The 17,573-nt window shown below is 47.0% G+C and overlaps 2 protein-coding genes and 1 long non-coding RNA gene across 16 annotated transcripts in view; 1 reads left to right on the top strand and 2 right to left on the bottom strand.

Moving 5' to 3' along the window:
- Nucleotides 1-656: 656 nt before the first annotated feature.
- RPS26 (ribosomal protein S26) lies at nt 657-2,547 on the bottom strand. The gene is made up of 4 exons (XM_045464514.1): nt 2,415-2,547; nt 1,975-2,152; nt 1,078-1,208; nt 657-764 (listed from the first exon to the last, which is right to left on the bottom strand). Exons 1-4 carry the CDS (start codon nt 2,415-2,417, stop codon nt 729-731), a joined length of 348 nt encoding a protein of 115 aa, XP_045320470.1. The 5' UTR covers nt 2,418-2,547; the 3' UTR covers nt 657-728.
- Nucleotides 2,548-2,650: 103 nt separating this feature from the next.
- LOC123590886 lies at nt 2,651-16,991 on the top strand. 3 transcript variants are annotated; one of them, XR_006709014.1, is made up of 5 exons: nt 2,651-2,801; nt 9,275-9,398; nt 9,782-10,149; nt 11,993-12,144; nt 16,660-16,991. It is a non-coding gene; the product is annotated as an uncharacterized LOC123590886 (long non-coding RNA). The 3 variants fall into 3 exon arrangements; XR_006709015.1 differs by having other exon boundaries at nt 11,993-12,164; XR_006709013.1 differs by lacking the exon at nt 16,660-16,991 and adding an exon at nt 13,116-13,637.
- Nucleotides 4,791-17,573, bottom strand: part of IKZF4 (IKAROS family zinc finger 4) — a 26,403-nt gene continuing 13,620 nt past the window's right edge. For 5 of the 12 annotated variants that reach the window (XM_045464492.1, XM_045464491.1, XM_045464489.1 and 2 more), the window contains 7 exons: nt 17,413-17,506; nt 15,238-15,342; nt 13,964-14,224; nt 13,125-13,292; nt 9,886-10,035; nt 9,284-9,415; nt 4,791-8,666 (listed from right to left, as the gene is read on the bottom strand). In XM_045464492.1, coding sequence (XP_045320448.1) covers nt 7,906-8,666; nt 9,284-9,415; nt 9,886-10,035; nt 13,125-13,292; nt 13,964-14,224; nt 15,238-15,342; nt 17,413-17,506 — 1,671 coding nt within the window. In that variant the 3' untranslated portion in view covers nt 4,791-7,905. Of the gene's footprint in view, nt 8,667-9,283; nt 9,416-9,885; nt 10,036-13,124; nt 13,293-13,963; nt 14,225-15,237; nt 15,343-15,487; nt 15,534-17,412; nt 17,507-17,573 lie in introns of those variants that run through there. The other 7 variants (XM_045464493.1, XM_045464497.1, XM_045464498.1 and 4 more) reach the window with 3 other exon arrangements.

Here is a 17,573-nt window from a genome sequence, read left to right as displayed (position 1 = left end):
ACCAATCCCAAAAAAGGTTAATTTTATAAAGGATCTGAAATACAGATCCTTTGGAAAGCTATCCAAGTTATGTACTTCCTGTTAAAGTCTTTACGTCCCCCATTAGAAGTAAACGCAACCTTAGTCTAAAGCATCTCCTGATGTACTTACTGCTCACTCAAGTTTTCCCTTACCCTCCTAGTTCCTTATCCTATGAGAGAGCGAGCACCTGTGAACAAGGGAGGGGAAAACAGGGAGAGAATCCCAAGTAGGCTCGGCACCAGCAGTGCTGAGCCTGATGCAGGGCTCAAACTCACGAACCACGAGATCATGACCTGAGCCAAAGGGAGTCAGACGCCACCGACTGAGCCACCTAGACAGGGCACCCCTCGTCACCCGTTTTTAAGACACCAACTTAATCCACTAGGCATGGTGGCATTGACTTAACACCCAGAAGTACCTTTAACCCTACCCCCACCCCCCACAATGCTATGCAAGTTGGGGAGGCCCAGGATACAAATACAAAAGAAACCAAGGTAAGGTTTTACTTACATGGATAAACTCTCTCCCCCATGAAAAGACCATGTAGCACTCCACACTTGAATAGAAAGTAATTACAGTACTTGTGACACATACAACTCCCACTCTGACAACAGATACACTCAACATGCTATTTATAAAGTACAATCTCTGTTTTATTTTATTTTTCCAGAGAACAGTTTTTCTTCAATCCTTAAGGACTTAACTCTTTACATAGGCTTTGGTGGAGGTCGTGGGGCAGCACCCTGGGGAGGGGAAAAAAAACAAAGAATAAATTTTAAAAACATCAATGACAGAATATCCCCTCCAAGAACTTGACAACTACCCTCCCAGCACTGACAATGCACTTGGGCCATAGATACAAGGAAAACTGGTAGGTGTGCACCATTCACATTACTCCACCGGAAAGGGGCTCTAACAATTCTTCTTCAGAAGAGACCAAGCAGACGTTTTACATCTACCATACCTACTTAGGGCTTAATTTAATATTCCCTGGATCTTCATGTTATCTTCTGTCCATCACCCTTCTGCCTCCCACATCTTTTTAAGGATACTTACGGCAGGTCTAAATCTGGGTGGTGGTGTTCGGTCCTTCCGTGCTTCACGAGAGCGATTCCTGACTACCTTGCTGTGAATGGCACAACTCACACAGTAATGCAGTTTCACATACAGCTTGGGAAGCACATAGGCTAAGAGACAGAAAGTAAGAGGCATAACAGTAGATATCATACCCACTTTGCACTTGTTCTCTCCTTCATTCTATCAGTTAAAAACAATCAAGTGTCTCTCATGCATAGCTACAAAGTTGCACTTGGAAAGCAACTGTTCAGTTTCTGATAATTTAACACACCTGCATTTTCACAAATGAACACTCCCGGACCCCTACACTAACCCATCTTGTCATCATGGGTACCAAATCCACAGCCTACATGTAATAAACAGAGAATCAATCCAGTTCCTTCAACAGTTGCACCAATCCCACTGTCTGTCCCTTGGGCCCCTTTTCCTTCCCTAGGAAGACTAATTTGTTGTAAGAAAAAGTGACCAAAACCACAGGAAGCCTATTGCTACAAAGTCTACCCTTGACCAAATGAGACTACCTTCATTCTTGAAACATTATTCAAAAGACTTAGTCTGTACATTTTCGTAAGTATTCAAACGTTCTTCAACAATCCGTGAAGGTTGCTACATTTATCACATTGGAATCTCACTCTCTAAAGAGCCACAAACGATGACCCAAAGACTGCACTATTGTAAAAGACACCGCCCAGTCAAGGGTGAAAAAAAAAAAAACCCAAAAAACAAACAAAAAAAGAACAATACATAATAAAAATACCGTTCTCTGTTAACCGTCAACAGTTCTAAATGTGCATAGAAGGTACCTGGGACGCGGCAGAAACGCGCCGACGAAAAGAGCCTTTAAGTGGGGAAGGGCTGCACCAAGAGCTCACTCACCGTCGAAGACACTCGCTTCAGAAATGTCCCTGACCGCGGCGGCCTCTACTATGTTCCGGATAACGAACTTCTTAATGGCCTTATCCTTGGGGACGCAACGGGCACAGTTGGTGCAGCGAATAGGCTGCACGTGGCCGCGGCCTTTTTTGGCACGACCATTGTTCCTTCTTTTCTTGGTCTGCATCAGAACGAAGGTCTTTATTATAAAGGGGACGCAACTTTCCCAACCTTAGCCTCCTACCAGCTTCAATCCTCGCCGGCAGCCCCTAAAAAGGCTCGAGACCTTCAGTCCGTCCGCAAATCCCTCCAAGTTCGGAACAAATACACACACTCTGTGTCCTCCCCACCACGGCCCAGGTTTTGAAATCCCCAACCCCCCCAAATCTGCTCTTCTCGGTCCTCACCAGGACACCCGCACTCAACCACGCGCCACTACTCACCATCTTGGAAACGAGACCCCGAGAGAGGACGTTGAGCTCAGCCCGGCTCTTTTATATAGCACGAAATCCCTCCGCTCACACAGGAAGACTATTTAGGAGACACATACCAAGAACGGCCACCTACTTTACTCAAACTTTCTTTATTATCCCGCGTTTACGCTGCAATCTAGGGTAGAAAGGCGTTTCTCGAGCTTAGTTATCCGTGGCAGACAGTGACCATGGGACTATTTAACCAGCTGGTGGAAGAAAATTAGGGTTATACGTTTCCCACCAAGCACCACGGCACCCTACCCCGGAAGTAATTCTGGGCGTTGTAATTATCCGGTTTTCGCGACGTTGTATACGCAGATATTGCCCGGGGCTAGACCACGAACCGTACTATTAAAGGTCAGAGTTGGCGGGATGCATGGGAGTTGTAGTGCGAAGGTGGCAGGCCCTTGGCTGCGACCACTTGGAACGAAAGCAGAGCTAAGCCACCGGGGGACGCTCTCGGCTTATTTCTCTGATAGTCATGTTACTTGGTGTGGAATTGAGAAACGGAGGACGGGAGTGGGTTGGGGAACAAAACATTTTGTTAATTCTTCCTTCCAATACAGACAAAACCCTTTGAAGGGCCGTTGGGAAGTACGTGGGTGTTAGGGCTGTTTTTTATTCACTTAAAAAAAAAAATCCCTGGATCCTGTTAGCATAGTGTCAAGCGCTGTAGTAAGCGCTTTATAAATATTAACTCACTTTACCTTCAACAAACCTATAAGGGAGGTACTATTATTATCCTCACTTTGCAGATTGAAAAACTGAGGTGTAGAGCCGTTAAAACTGAGGTTGCCGAAAAGTCACAGAGTTAGTAGGTGGTGTCCTGGCTCCATTCCACTATGCTGCCTCCCACCTAACAACAACAAAAAATGGATGCTGGTATATAGTCTGGAACAGTAACTTCAACAATTTTGATTCCACCCATAGTAGAAATATATTTTACGTTGGTACTTAATACAAACACAAACACAAATACACAAACCTACAAAACGCAAACACAGACTTCATGAAACAGTACTTGCCTTAGGACGTAAGGTGCAATGATATGTTCTATTTTATACTTTGCTTTAATAAATGTTGACCAAGCCCCACTGAAGTGATTTCATCACTCCCGTGATGAGTTTGGCCTATGGTTGAAACATACTTTCATTCATATAAGTTCCAATTACCTCTGAAGAGTCTTCAGAAAGTCTTCAGCTTTGAGCTGGAATGCTATCCATGGGCGGCCAACCACCCAGTTGTCTCCAAATATGAAAAAATTAGAGTGTCAAGTGGACCTCCCAGAATTCAGACCCAAGATGGTACAGATGGAGATCCACAATTCATTCATGAATCATTCTGGAGTCTGAACACCAGTTACTTTCTCTCAAAAGAAACCCATCGTGTTTTGTTTTGTTTTTTTCTTTTCTTTCAGTTTCTTTTAATCTCTAATCCAATTTATTGGGGTTAAAATTTATTTTGTAACTTTGTTTTGGATTCAGAACAACTATATTCATGGTCTCTCCCAATTTTGAATTTGTTAGTTTTAATGAGGCACAGAAAATGATAGACTTTAGATGGAAGTGTCTTCAATTTTCACTTCAATATAGTCTCATGGAAAACAGAAGGCAGACGTTAGTGTATGGATTGGCAGTGAGATAAAACAGAAAAAAGTGCAGCGTGAAGGGGACAGAAAATAGTTAAGATTTAAGAATCAAGTTAATGTTCCTATCTTGGCTTTTCTTTGGATTTTTATAACCTAGGAGTTTCAGTGGCTGCATTCCCTGGCATAAAGGTATGGACACAGACTTTGGAGTTACACACTCCTAGGTTCAAATCTGGGTTTTGACATTTATTGGCTGATGAGTCTCGGACAAGTTATTTATTCTCTTCTGGGTTTTTATTTCTTCACTAGTAATGGTGGATCATTTATTTTTAGGTGGTTTCTACTATTAAATGAATACTTGGCACAGCGCTTGGCATTTATGAGATGCTCAGGAAGTGGTAGATCCTATTGTTTTAATCTCTCATGTTATTGTAACTTGTATCTCCCTAGGCATGTAATGTGTTTTGCATATAGTAGGTACTCTACAAATGTTTGATGAATCTCTACTTTGGACGGATAGGCAAGCTGGGCTTTCTCTATCCTGAAGGCACTCCTGGTAGGAAAATCTCCACTTCCCACTGTAGGTCGAAAAATCTGTTCTTCTGTGGGAACAACTTGAGCATTCTTATTTGGCTTCCTCTTAGTCTTAGACTTGTTCACCTTCAAAACGTTTAGTAGTTAGTACAATATACAGCAAGGAGGCCCCCCTTCCTCCCAGCAGAAAGTTACAGCAAAGGAAGTCTACAAAAACAACCAAGGGTGTTAAATTACTCATGTTTATTTATAACAGACCTTCAGCCAGTACAGTACAAAACTTACAGTAGTATATCTCCGTTACACAAATATTTACTTACAATATATTACATATACAAAATGCTTTGCAATAAGTCTCAAAAGCTAGTTTAACTCCCCTTGAGAAAGGAGAAAAACTCTTTAAAAAAGGGGGTTGGAGGAAACCAAAGGAAGAGGAGGAGGTGAAAGGGTAAGGTCCAAGGAGACACCAAGCATAGGCTACAAATGAAACCCTGGGAGAGAAAGAGAAGAGAGGTGGTATTGCACTTGCTTTTGTGTTTTATTTTTTTTTTCTTTTTGTTCTTCATAACTTCTGATTAAAAATATATATAATATATATATATTATGTACACAAAGAAAGAAGCTGCTGGAAGTATTACAAAATCCCATCCACAGCTTGGACACTGACACAAAAAAAACAAAGGTCTGGAAAAGTGTCTATTTAGAAATTTTTTGTGTGTGGTGTTGGTTTTGAATATCAGTATAAAAGGAAAACACCTCTTTTCTCCATGTGGGTTTCAATGTGGGTTTTTTTTCTTTTTCTTTACTTTTTTTTTTTTTTTTTTTTTTTTTTTTATGCAAAAGGAGCTGGGAGAGAGCATGAGGATGTTTGAGGTTCCAGAGTTGGAAGGCTCTGGAAAGTAGGATTTTGTACCTAAGACCCTGGTTAAAGTGCAGTGATGGTCTGGAGAGAGACAGAGTGCCCTTCTCTCCCCTCCTTAGCACCTGGTCTTGCCCTTCCAGTCTCTGCTCTCATGGGCTCAGAGTATAGCCTCAGAGCATAGTCCTTCATGTTCCAGGAGGTTACAGGTGCCAGAGCTGACTGGGGGAGGGGATGGGGGCACCCTAAGGCTCTGATACCTCAGAAGGGACTAGTCCTTATGAGGTGTCACCAAGTACACAGCAGACGCAGAAGAGGTGGTGAGGGGTAAGTTTAACAGGAAGGGGCTCAATAACCAGAACAGTTAAGGAGAACCCTAGATATTAATCTCAGCTCTGCTGCCATCCTGAAACAAGGAGCCAGTTCCCTAGGGTGCTGTTGAGAAGACTCTCCCCTTATCTAGAGACCACTCTCCTTCCAGTTAACTCCCCCATCCTCTGCCCTTGGCAGCATCTGTTTATTGCTACATTGGGAGGAACAATCAACCCACAATGCCCCTTCCTGACAATCTGGTTCTCTCAGGGAGACTACATAATGGGGGAGAAAAAGGAGGAAAAAGAGAAGTTTTTCTAGGGTCTCCCTTCCCATAAGAGGGTAAGGTAGACTCTTCTTAGAGCCCTTTGGAGCCCCAATCCCAGGGTCTGTTCCTTAGCCAACCCTTCACCATCCCCCTAAATTATCCCTGATAGGGAGTGAGAAAAGTAGGAGGCAAAAGAGCCAATAAGGAAAGGACATATGGAAAGAAAGATGGAAGGGAAGAGAAAAGGAGAGAGAGAGAGGACCAAGCGTTACAACTTGTGAGGTGTTGTGTTTGGTTTTTACTTTCTTTTTTTTCTTTTTTTCTTTAAATATAGAAAAACAGCCTTTGGTTTGAATCTCAAGGAAGCAGAGAATGGGATAGCTGTGGCCTGGGGGCAGAAAACGCTTGTAGAAAGAGACCTCCACTTGCAGTAGAGCTATCTCCTCCTGCCCCCTTCTCACTAACTAGGTTACCCAAAAAGCCAGGGGGTCTCTGCTGTAGCCAGGAGGAGAGTGCCCCCTCCTGCCCTACATCTGGGAACTGAGTATAGAAGGGGGCAGTAAAGGATGACCCCCAGTTCAGTTGTGCCCATCCCATTCTTGCCGGGACAAGAATGGAATAAGGTGAGGGGCAAATGCCCTTCCTCATCCTGGGATAATTTTTTGGTTATACTGAAAATTAGAAGAGAGAAAAGAGACACCCTTTTCTCCCTGCCACTGATCTTAAGAACAGGGCCCAGAAGCCTGGGAATGAGGGTGAATCTTGCGGGGGGTTGCGGGGAGAAGAAGAAGGCAGCATGACTGAGGGGTTGAGATGCCCCTTGTCATCAGGCAGCAACCCACTAGTTTCTCATAGGACAAGGACTGTAGGAGCCCCTGAGAGCCTAGGAAGGTCACTAGAGTGAAGAAGTTTAGAGGTGGAAGAGAAAGAGAAGAATTTTAAACCACCCCCTTCCCATGCCCTGGTTCCCAATTAGGCACCTGTGGCTCCCAACGTGTCAGAGACAGGATTGCAGACCTAGCCTTGGCCCCTGAGAATATAAAATTGGGGCACTCCAAGGAGAAAAAAACCACCACTGAGTAGACGAGGAGGTTGAAGAGAGTAGCTGTGTTGGGGGTTGTTTGAGGAGAGAAGAGATAGATCACATCCCAGAGGGAGATTCCCGAATGTGGGCTTTGGGGAACTCACGTTACTAGGGGAACATCAAGAGGACCCTCAGTCCCACAGTGCCTGGGGAGAATTTCTTCAGCCCCTCCTACTTCCAAATGAGGAAAGCTTCATTTTTTCAAGCATAGTGCAAGCTGCCTAAAGTGAGAGGGCACAAGAGGTATGGAGTACCAGGTTGGAGGGTCCCAGAGAGGAGATATAATGCCACAGAGCAAACGGAGGGCCAGAGGGAGCTATCAGCATCAAAACTGAAGAATCAGATAAAGCAAAAGGTGAGAAATTAACACAAGAAGCTCAGAACTCTTAGGACTAAGAGGAGCTTCCTACCCCTAGGGCTGTTAGAAAAAGCTGGATCAAAGAAAAAAAAAATGAGGTCTAAAGTGTAAAGGGACTGTGGGCAGGAGGGTGGGGGAAGTGGCAAGCGACTGATACAAGTTAAGAGAAAAAAGCAAAAGAAACATCCACAAATTGTATTAATAAATAACTCTGAATATGCTGGGATGAGAGGAGAAGAGGAAAAGGAGAAATGTAAGCAAAAAAGCCTGTTTCATCACAATGCTTAAATCAGTCAGGGTAGAGGAGAATAGGTGAAGAGGGGTCAGGGTCAAGTATGAAGTCAGGTAGCCAGTGGTGGGGGCTACCGAGCAAAACTCCTTGGGATGTAGTGGGGACAGAGCTAGACTCGTGTAGGCAGGGCAGTGGAGTGGCGGACTGAGGGGAGGGCAGCAGGTGGCTAGCCCACCTTGTGCTCCCCCCGGACAATGTGAGAAGAGAATTCGTACCGGTCCTGGCTGTGGTAACCACAGATGTTACACTCGAAAGGGTCTCTGAAGCCATGGCAGCCCATGTGGATGGTGAACATGACATGGTCCAGAAAAAGGATTCGGCAGTGCTCACACTTGAAGGCTTTCACGGGCTCACCACTCTCGCCCACCACCCGGAGCACTTCCTTGGAGGGGCCTGGGGTGCCCCGTAGTAACCCCTCCTGCGGCTTGGGGTCCTCTTTGGCGTAGGCAGGACTGGGCCGGCCCACCACAATGGTGGGAGGTGGCTGGGGTGGGGGACCCTGAGGGAGGGATACCACCCCCCCAACCCGATCTTCGTGGTTGCTCTCTGTATCTGTGGAGTCTTGGCAGCCATTGCTGGGGGATGCCCCAGGGTCGGTCAGGGGGCCTCGGGCCCGGTAGAGGAGGGGACCTCCATCGGCCAGGTCCTCGGGTCCCTCACCTGCTTCTCGGGACCCTGGAAGCTCCAGTCGGCCAGGGAGGGGCTGCATCTGGGTGTAGACAGAGCTGATGACGGGTGTGAGTTCTGAGATGCAATTGGTAGGTGGAAGGCGGAGGGGACGAAGATGCTCTGCCCCCACAAAGGCCAGAGAACCTCCAAAGCCAGGCTCCAGGCCATGATGTGCTACCAACTCCACATCCTTCTCATAGCCACCCGAGTTCACATCATAGGGGATGTCTGAGAGGCTGAAACGCATCTGCTTTTCACCTGTGGAGAAGAGGACCTCAGCAGAGCTGGGTTTGGAGAATTCCCAAGCTCCCCCAGGATTACTTCTTTGTTTTCTTACCATGGGGATGGCTGTAATATTATTTACCACCCCTCATTTACTTCCCTCAAGGTCAGGTCCTCTTTGGGGCCACTCCCCAACTCCAGGCTATAATCTTAGGGAAGGACTCAGTCCCAGCCCACTGATCTTTAAAACTTCCTTCATTACTCTTTATAAAGCTAGAGAGTGAACAATCAAGGCCAGATGGGTGGACCCCACACTCACACCTCCTCCCTCTGACACTAAGAGTCATTCTCTCAGTTCCCACAGGCTGAAGTCCTTGCTATTCTCAAAACCTGGAAGAACCTGAGCTCCCTGACCCCTTCCTCTTACAACTACCACAAGACCCCTCAACACTGACCCCTCTCCACCCTCCTGAGGTACCTTCTCCCTCTTCACTCCCCTCCTGTTCTCTGGGGATGTTTTCTGAGCACCAGAGACTACCAGACCACTTTTCCAAATCAAATCTCCAGACCTAGCTGGTCAAATGGCTACCAGAGCTCAGATTTAGATGAGCTGTGGCTTAAAGCTGATGTCTTCTCTCCAACAGGATTCTTACCTACGAACTTCTGGGGGGTGGAACGCTTGCGTTTGGTGAGGCTGTTGGCCAGCCGATCAATGAAGGTTGGCCGCTCAGAGGATGAGTGCAACATGGAGTCTGGCACCATCTCCAGGTCACGTATCTCATCACCTGGGGGGAAGGAGGTGGAGATAAGTAATAGCTGAATGGGGGTAGCATTAGCCCAGCAGCCTTTGCCTGGAGAAAATCAGCAGGTCGGTAGCCAAGGAAGGTCATACCCGATACCTGGAAAACTAGGTTCTGCTCACTCCCCGCCCATCCAGAGCTCATCCTAGGAACATCTCAAGTAACTTGAGGACAATTATGTACATGTGACCCTTGATTTTATACTTCCTTGTGTTTTCTCTCTCCCATTACACTGAGGACATAGATCAAATCCTCTCTGACCCCTGGATCTCCCTGCAGCACCTACCACAGGGCTTTGCACCGACTGGAGGGCTTGGCAGATTTACTGAGGTAACTGTCCTTTTTCCACAGATCGCATCCCTTTGTGAAGAGGGGGTAGATGCTGGAATCATCCTGGTCCTGCACTCCCTCTGACCCAGCCCTCAACTCCCCCACAGGCCTGCCTACAGCCCTACCTGCTTGGCCAGCCAGAGCTTGGGCTTCAGTGCTGAGACTCTGTAGGTAGTTGTGGCACCGCTCTTTGTGCTCCTCCAGGGTACTCTGCTGTTTGTAGCTCCGGCCACAGTAGTTACACTTGTAGGGCTTGCCCACCGTGGGAGAGGAGACTGTGGAGGAGACAGGAGACGGATGGCATGAGTTACTTCTCCCTGTACCCTGGCTCTACAGAACCATCCAGGAGCAAAGGCTCATGGGCTTGAGGAGGAAGGGATGTCGCTCAGGTGAGTTTGGCTTGTCTTTCCTTCCCTGACTCCAGCTGCAAGCATGGACAGATAACCAAACTGTGGAGAAGAGAGCCAGTGCGCAGCTATGGGAGGACAGAGGGGAGCCAGGGCATATAGCTTTGGACTGCTGGTGGGCCTCACGATGGCCAAACTGCTGCTAAAAACGGAAGGGAGGACCCAAGGACTTTGTAGGGGATCGTCCCTGGCAGGCAGGCTGGCCCCACCCCAGGGTCTCAGATTCTGGGGCCCAGACTGTGGTTTAACCTTTCCATGTGGCAAGCGGGTGTAAGTGCTGTTTATCAGACAAGGGGATTTTTTGCTTATGAGTTATCTGCTTCGGTTTGAGGGAAATTGGTGACCTGGGGTGACAGAAATGAGAGCCCTTAGATCTGTCAATGGGGGGAGGGACAGTTCTCACTGACCTTTACTTATATTTTTACCTCCATCCTTAGCCTAGTTTTACTGCTTTTCTTCCTTTTTCTTTCTTTCTTTCTTTCTTTCTTTCTTTCTTTCTTTCTTTCTTTCTTTCTTTCTTTCTTTCTCTTCCTTCCTTCCTTCCTTCCTTCCTTCCTTCCTTCCTTCCTTCCTCCCTCCCTCCCTCCCTCCCTCCCTTCCTTTCCCCCTCTCTTTCTTTCTTCCTCCCTTCCTCCCTCCCCCCCCCCTTCCTCTCTCCCTCTCTCTCTCTCTCCCTCTCTTTCTTTCTTCCTTTCTTTCAGATTTTATTTTTAAGTAATCTGGGGCTAGAACTTACAGCCCCAAGATCAAGAGTCACATACTTCACCAGCTGAGCCAGCCAGGCGCCTCTACTGCTTATTTTTCTGTCTCTCTACACTGAGATACCAAGAGAGCCCCAGAACAACTATCACTGATAGAGAAATTCCGAGAAGAGAAAAAGAATAAAAGGACAGAGAGGAGAATAAAGGAGATGAGTAAAAGGAAGAGAAACAATAACTTTGAGGGCCTTTAAAAATTTTTTTAAAATAAAGAACAAGTTATAAAGATTTTTTCTGGGGTGTCTGGCTGGCTTAGTTGGGAGAGCATGCGACCCTTCATCTCAGTGTTGTGAGTTCAAGCCCCATGGTGACTGTACAGATTACTTAAAGAAAAAAAAGAAGATTTTGTTTCTACTGAAGAAGTCAGGAAAACTGAGATGGACACTTCATTTAAAGACAACTTTTGAGAGATGATATTTGTGACAGGAGAAGAAAAGTGAGAGAAACAAGGTACTGTATATTTTATTTTATGTATCTTGCTACTATTGAGCAGGAAGATAGGAGGTGTCTCCAGGAGGCTGGTAATACTAGCTGCGCGGCCCTTACACACACACACACACACACACACACACACACACACACACACACACGCACACACACACCCATAAGCTGGGCCTTGATTTAATCAGTCTAATGCCATTTTGACCTTGCTCTGCAAATCCTAGTATTTGGGAGATGAGGTGAATGCCATGGTCCCTGTCCACTCAAGACTTTGGGGGAAATGGTTTAACATCTGGGAGAGGAGCCCCTTTTTTCATTATAGTGTGGGTTATAACAGAAAGCATATCACAGAGATGGGACCCAGTGGTATACCTGTGTCTAATTCTGTCCCTAATAAGTCTCCTACAGAACAACATCCAAAATTTACCCAGCTGGCCTCATTGCTATTGGTTCAAGAATTCTAGGGAGAAGCCATCCTTGTTCCAAACCAGCAGGGGGAGCCGCCCCTTTTCTGAGGAAAAGGAGTAGGATTCTTTGACACAGAACATTTATAGGGGTCCAGGAAGGCTGCAGGATAGCTCTGTGACCAGCAAATCTTTTTTTTTCTTCCTTTCTTTCTCCCCCAGAGTTTCAGTATCCTTGTCAGCAAAACAGGGATAATGCCATCTACCTTAGAGTCGTTATGAGGATCACATGAAAAGACAAGCAAAATGCTTTGTGGATTATAAAGCCTGAATCAACGATGACCTTTCTCCCTGTTTCTCTACTCACCTCCAAGGTGAGAGAACCTAGAACACGGTAGGTGGCTGGGAAAAGGGTGATGAGGTGATTGCTCTGTCCCCTTACATCCTGGCCTGAGAGAGTTTAGGAAAAGAGAAAAATAGCAAGGAACATTTCCAAGGACAAATCCTACTAATTTTTTCCCTCTGCCCTTCTTCCAGCCTTTCCCCACTCTTGAGCTCCTCCTTCCTGCCAGCGTGACTCCCGGCCTCTTCACAAGGCCAAGTCAAAAACTTAAAATTTAGTAAGATGCTTCAAAAGTGCTATCTGTCCAGCTGATTCAGACAGATGTTGACTCAAACAGTCTTGGCTGGGGTAGGAAACCCGGGTAGTCTGGTTCGCTGGCACTGATCCAAACACTACCCTCTAGACACCCTCATGACTTGTTCTTGCCTCTGGGAAGGTGACAACCTCTTGGGATGGGGAACAGAGGTTTTTCCTAGGCTACCTTTCTCCCAGTTTGGAGGACCATGGCTATTTTCAGGAACCAGTAGGAAGTAAAGGAGAGGACAGACAGTGGTTGTCCGAGACGTCTGGTATTCTGGAGGGAGGTGATGATGGTGATGAGTGTGGGGCCTCGAGCACAGGGGAGTATGAGGAAGGGTTTTCCTGATGCTTAGAAGTATGTGTGTGTGTGGGGGGGGTGACAAGGCACAGATGGTTCTGGCATTAGCACGAAACTTTAAAAAACAAAGGGCGAGTGACTGTTAAGAGCCAAGAAAATCACCCCTGCTCCTTTTGCTCCAAGTCACAGTGTGGCAGATGTAAAATACCTCACCAAAGAGTCCCCCAAATTCCCCATGGGGCCCTGCTGCCCAGACGAGGGGTGAGAGAGGCAGGGCCCTATCTGCTCTGTGAGTGCTCTGCCCTCCTCAGTGACAGACACTGTAACTCCCCAAATGTCAGAGAGGTCACTGAGCTCTATTTTCTGGGTATACTGAGGTCCCACTCTTCCTTCCCCCTAAATAGGTAACTGACCCGAGTGTGTCCGGAGGTGGCCAGTGAGAGCATCGCGCCGGCGGCAGGCGTAGTTACAGAAGGGACATTTGAAAGGCTTCTCCCCAGAGTGAAGTTTGATGTGGCGCAGCAGGTTCCCCTTCTGGGTGAAGGAGGCGCCACACTGGTTGCAGTGGAAGGGCCTTTCACCTGCAAGAGAAAGAACAGATCTCTGAGGACTGCATGTGAGGAATTTTGAAGGCTGAACCTCTTCTGTCACCCTCTGCCCCACCCTGCCTAAGGGACGGTGCTCAGAACAATTCCTGAGAGGCAGAGCTGTGGCACGCACAGGAAATTCCTGCTTTCTAAAGATTCCCTTGGGAAGAGCCTTACCCTGGGAAGGTGTGGATCAGGATGAATGGCAGGGCAAAGGGCACCAGGCCTGGAACTCTGGGCCAAAAGATCATTAACCCAAAACCGAGCCTTATAAGACCCACTCTGCCCCTGGAGCCCAAAGGCTGAGAAAGCTGAGAAGAGGCTTTTGTTTTCCTTTTCTTTGTTTGTGTATGTTTGTTTGTCTAAATCAACAGGGCCCAAACAGGGTCCTACCCCTGTTGGGCTGTAGGATTCATCCTGAGGCTACATCTACCTCTCCCTCACCTCCTGAGAAAAATACCAGCTTTTCTTTATAACAACAGCTGATGAGAGTGCCAAAGAAGTACAGGGTGGAGGGAATCCAAACGCCATCCCCCCTTTCTTTCATTGGCTAGAAAATGTGCTGGGAGAGACTCTTCCCTTTCTGAGGCTGTCCCACTGCATTGTGGGCCTCTGCCTTTCCAGCCTACCCTGGGAGCTCCTCCTCAACCCCCTGGCTTACTCACCCGTGTGGCTGCGCTTATGCACCATGAGCACATTGGGTCCGATACAGACCATGCCGCAGACATCACATTTGAGCTTGCCATTGGGCAGCCGGATGCCCCCGGGGGAGTGAGGCTCTGGCCCACTTCCATCACAGTAGCCCAGGGGCTCTGACAACGAGTCTTCCACGATCACACTGTCGTCCTTTTCTAGGAGCCGCTCATCTGGCCCCAGCAGTCTGCTCGACTCCTCATCGCTGTACATCTCCACCTTGATGGAGTTGGCTGAAGGGTGGGATGGTGTTTAGGACAGAGACAGGCAAAGGGGGGAACCTGCCCGCAGACCAGAATGTCACTCCCAATGTCCAGAAGGCTTTCTCCCGGCCCTGAGACACGTGGGCTTTAAAAGTGGCCAATACCCTCGGTATCCTCGGTGGTGATATGGCACTCCTGCTGGGACCTGAAACAACCTTTTCCTTCTATCTCACTACCCAGGCAAATAGGCTTCAAGAGAAAGAAGTTGGGGTACATTGGATGTCTTCTGTCCCACTGGGGAGAGGAGGAGGCTAAGGAGAGCCTTTTTCTCCACTCTCTTGTCATAAAGAAAGACGTCTGGCTTGGCCCTGGGCAGGAAGCCAGCAAGTAACAGTGGCGGGAAAATGGTCCTAGGAAGACCAAAGAGACGGCACGCTAAAGAGAGAGCAAAACTGGAAGACAGACATGGCTCACATTATCCTCCCTTCCCATAAGAGTGAACCCCCTCTACTCCCCTCCATTAAAATCTGGAGAGGGGGATGAAGGAGGGAGGAGCCACTGAGGAGTAAGCTTTGGCTCTAGCTCTGACCTACATTCCTGGCTATTCCAACCATTTAGAGAATGTCACAGATCTAGGGCCAGCTAGAAGAGGCAGTAATGGGGACCCTGTCCGGGCAGGAGAATGGGGGTGGGGCTGGGTTGGTGGTGATGAGAAGATCCCTCTCATCTCTATTTCCTGACTGACTCTAGCTTGTGACCATTCCTACGTCCTTGCTTCTCCAACTCCAGGGTTTCTCTTTGGAGACTTTAGCTTAATCCCACCCGTGCTTCTTTTAATTCTACCCTTGTCTGGCAGAGACCATTCACTCTCCTTCCAGAAGTCAGAAGGACCCTAGATGCTGAACTCCTTAGTGTTTTAGAGGCTGTATGCAGGAAACCAGAGGGAGGCAGCAATGGGGAAATGGCTGCCCGTGGAGGGTGAACTGAGGGCCAAACACAAACAGGGTGCCTAGTGCCAGGGCAGGGCAGGAGATTGCACTTACCACTGAGTGAGCGGCTGGGAGAAGAGTGCTGGCTGTTGGGGGTGCTCACCGAGGGCCCCACCGGGGCCCCAAGGAACTCCTTCTCCAGAGATGAGTCCCCGCTACCTTGGAGGAGAGAATAAGAGGACAGGTGAAGCTGCAGCTGGGCCTTTTACTGTCCATTGCCTCACCTTTTCAAAATTCTGTTATGCTTTGCAAACACTCATCTTGTAGCCATGTACAAGGCAGTGTTATACGTTCAGCACCATACCTTGTGATGAAGTTTTGGGGTGATGGTGGGGTGGTCCAGAGCTGACGGCCAAGAAAGAATTCTTGAAGACGTCTTTGGTGCAAAAAGGTGATTTTATGAAAGCACGGGGACAGGACCCGTGGGCAGGAAGAGCTGCACTGGGGTTGCTACGGGTAACTGATTATATACCCTCAGATTGGGAGGGGGTTAGGGACAGAGTAAGTCTCCAAGGAATTTTGGAAGCAAGCTTTCCAGGACTTCAAGGGGCCAGCTACTGTTAGGAAAATGCCATTTATTACCATTTAGTAAAATCTCAGTCATGAGACCCTTCAGATGTATATCAGAGGACCATAAGCTTGGGGTATGATTGCCAGCATATATCTTGGGGGAGTTGAGATAAAGGAAGTTTCCAAAGGAATTTTTATATGTTAAAGTAGACTTACAGGATCCTGGGGGTTGGGATAATGTTAAGCTAAGATTCTCTTTTGCCCATAGCAAAGTGTCATCATCGAGGCAGCTGAGCTCTAGAGGAAGGTCACTCTGCCTGTTTCAAGGACTTGTCAATGGGCTGTAGGCAGTAAGGAAATTTAATTTTTTATTTGCCTTTGTTTCCCACATCACCATGGTAAGCACTTAAGCCCCTTTCCTTTGTTCTTGGGTAGCCAGGAGTGTCTGAGGAATAGCACATATATTCCACCTGGGGTGGGGGGGAGTGGCCCAGGAGGCTAGCTTGTACTTTGTCCTCAGCTTAACTTATGCTCCCTCATCACCTTGTGCCCTTGTCAGCCTGGTGCCCAGTGCTGACTTCTGCAAGCTCAGTGGCTGCATCTTGTTTACTCTACCTTTTTCTAGGCCTGAAGGGAAGAACATCACTGCCTGACATCTACAGGAAGGAAGGCTAAGGCTGGGCAGGCCAGGGTGGAGAGGAAAATGGGGGCCTCAAAAGGGAGGTGGTTCAGGACAGATGCTCTTCCCTATTGTTCCTCTCCGGAGCCCCCAGCACCAGGTTCGGGATCTGTAGGAAGGGCAGCTGGAATGGTCCCTGAGTCTAATGATAATAAAAGTGATCATAATGACAGCTGCTAACACTTATTGAGTGTTATTGAGTGCTTATTTTGTGCCAGGTATTGTTCTGTGCACTTTATGTGAATAACCCTGTTGAAGCAGGTGCCAATATTGTCTTAATTTTTCAGATGAGAAAACTGAGGCACAAAAGAGGCTGTGTTACTTGTCCAAGGTGACATAGCTGGTAGTGGTGGAACCCGGATGGAACATAAACAGTAAGCACTCATGTCCTTAGCCACCCTCTACACAGCCAGTTGAGAGTCATTGTTTCAGCAGAGGAGAGTTGGGCCCATTAGATCTTCTCTTCTGAAATCAGTAAAAATTTGACTACTCTAGAAAGCCTCCAATCTGATATGATTCCAAATACCTAAATACTACTTGATGTTCCCTTGACAGTGACATAAGTTTATTCTCAATATATTCATTGTTAACTTGTTGACAAATTGCTTTGTAAAAATGAGTTTTGAGAGTTTGGTTATGTCTTTAAAAATTAGTTAACATATCTGAAGATATGAATCATGTCTTTAAAAAAAAAAAAATCCCTCCTCCCCGCAATCTTCTGCACAAATTTATAGGTAAAAAAAATCCACAAAAACAAACAAACAAAAATAACATACAAGTAGGTAAACACACACAGAAACACAGACATATATCACACATGTAGCTACACATAAAGAGAACATACCTACGGGGGTAAACACACCCATAGCCTTCTACATTATCTGCTAACATGAACATGCATGGATGCGTACACACAAGCCTAAATATGGAAGAGAAAGAGAGAGAGAGAGAGAGAGAGAGAGAGAGACAAACCCTAAAATTCATCCCTAAAGTCCACCTATTAGTACTTTACCCAATTTCCCAGCTATGTACATACTTACTTTCACAAAATAAAGATTCCATTATAAAATGGTTGGAGTCTTGGGCCTGAGGCAAGAAATCCGGAACACACCCTCCTGAGGGATCCCTCTCCAGCTTGGTCAGTGGGAAGAAAACAACCACTCAGGACTTTGGGACCATTTCCCATTCATATCCTCTTCTA

This window comes from Leopardus geoffroyi, chromosome B4, assembly GCF_018350155.1.
Source record: "Leopardus geoffroyi isolate Oge1 chromosome B4, O.geoffroyi_Oge1_pat1.0, whole genome shotgun sequence".
Lineage (NCBI taxonomy): Eukaryota > Metazoa > Chordata > Mammalia > Carnivora > Felidae > Leopardus > Leopardus geoffroyi.
This window is presented reverse-complemented; position numbering and strand designations above follow the sequence as displayed.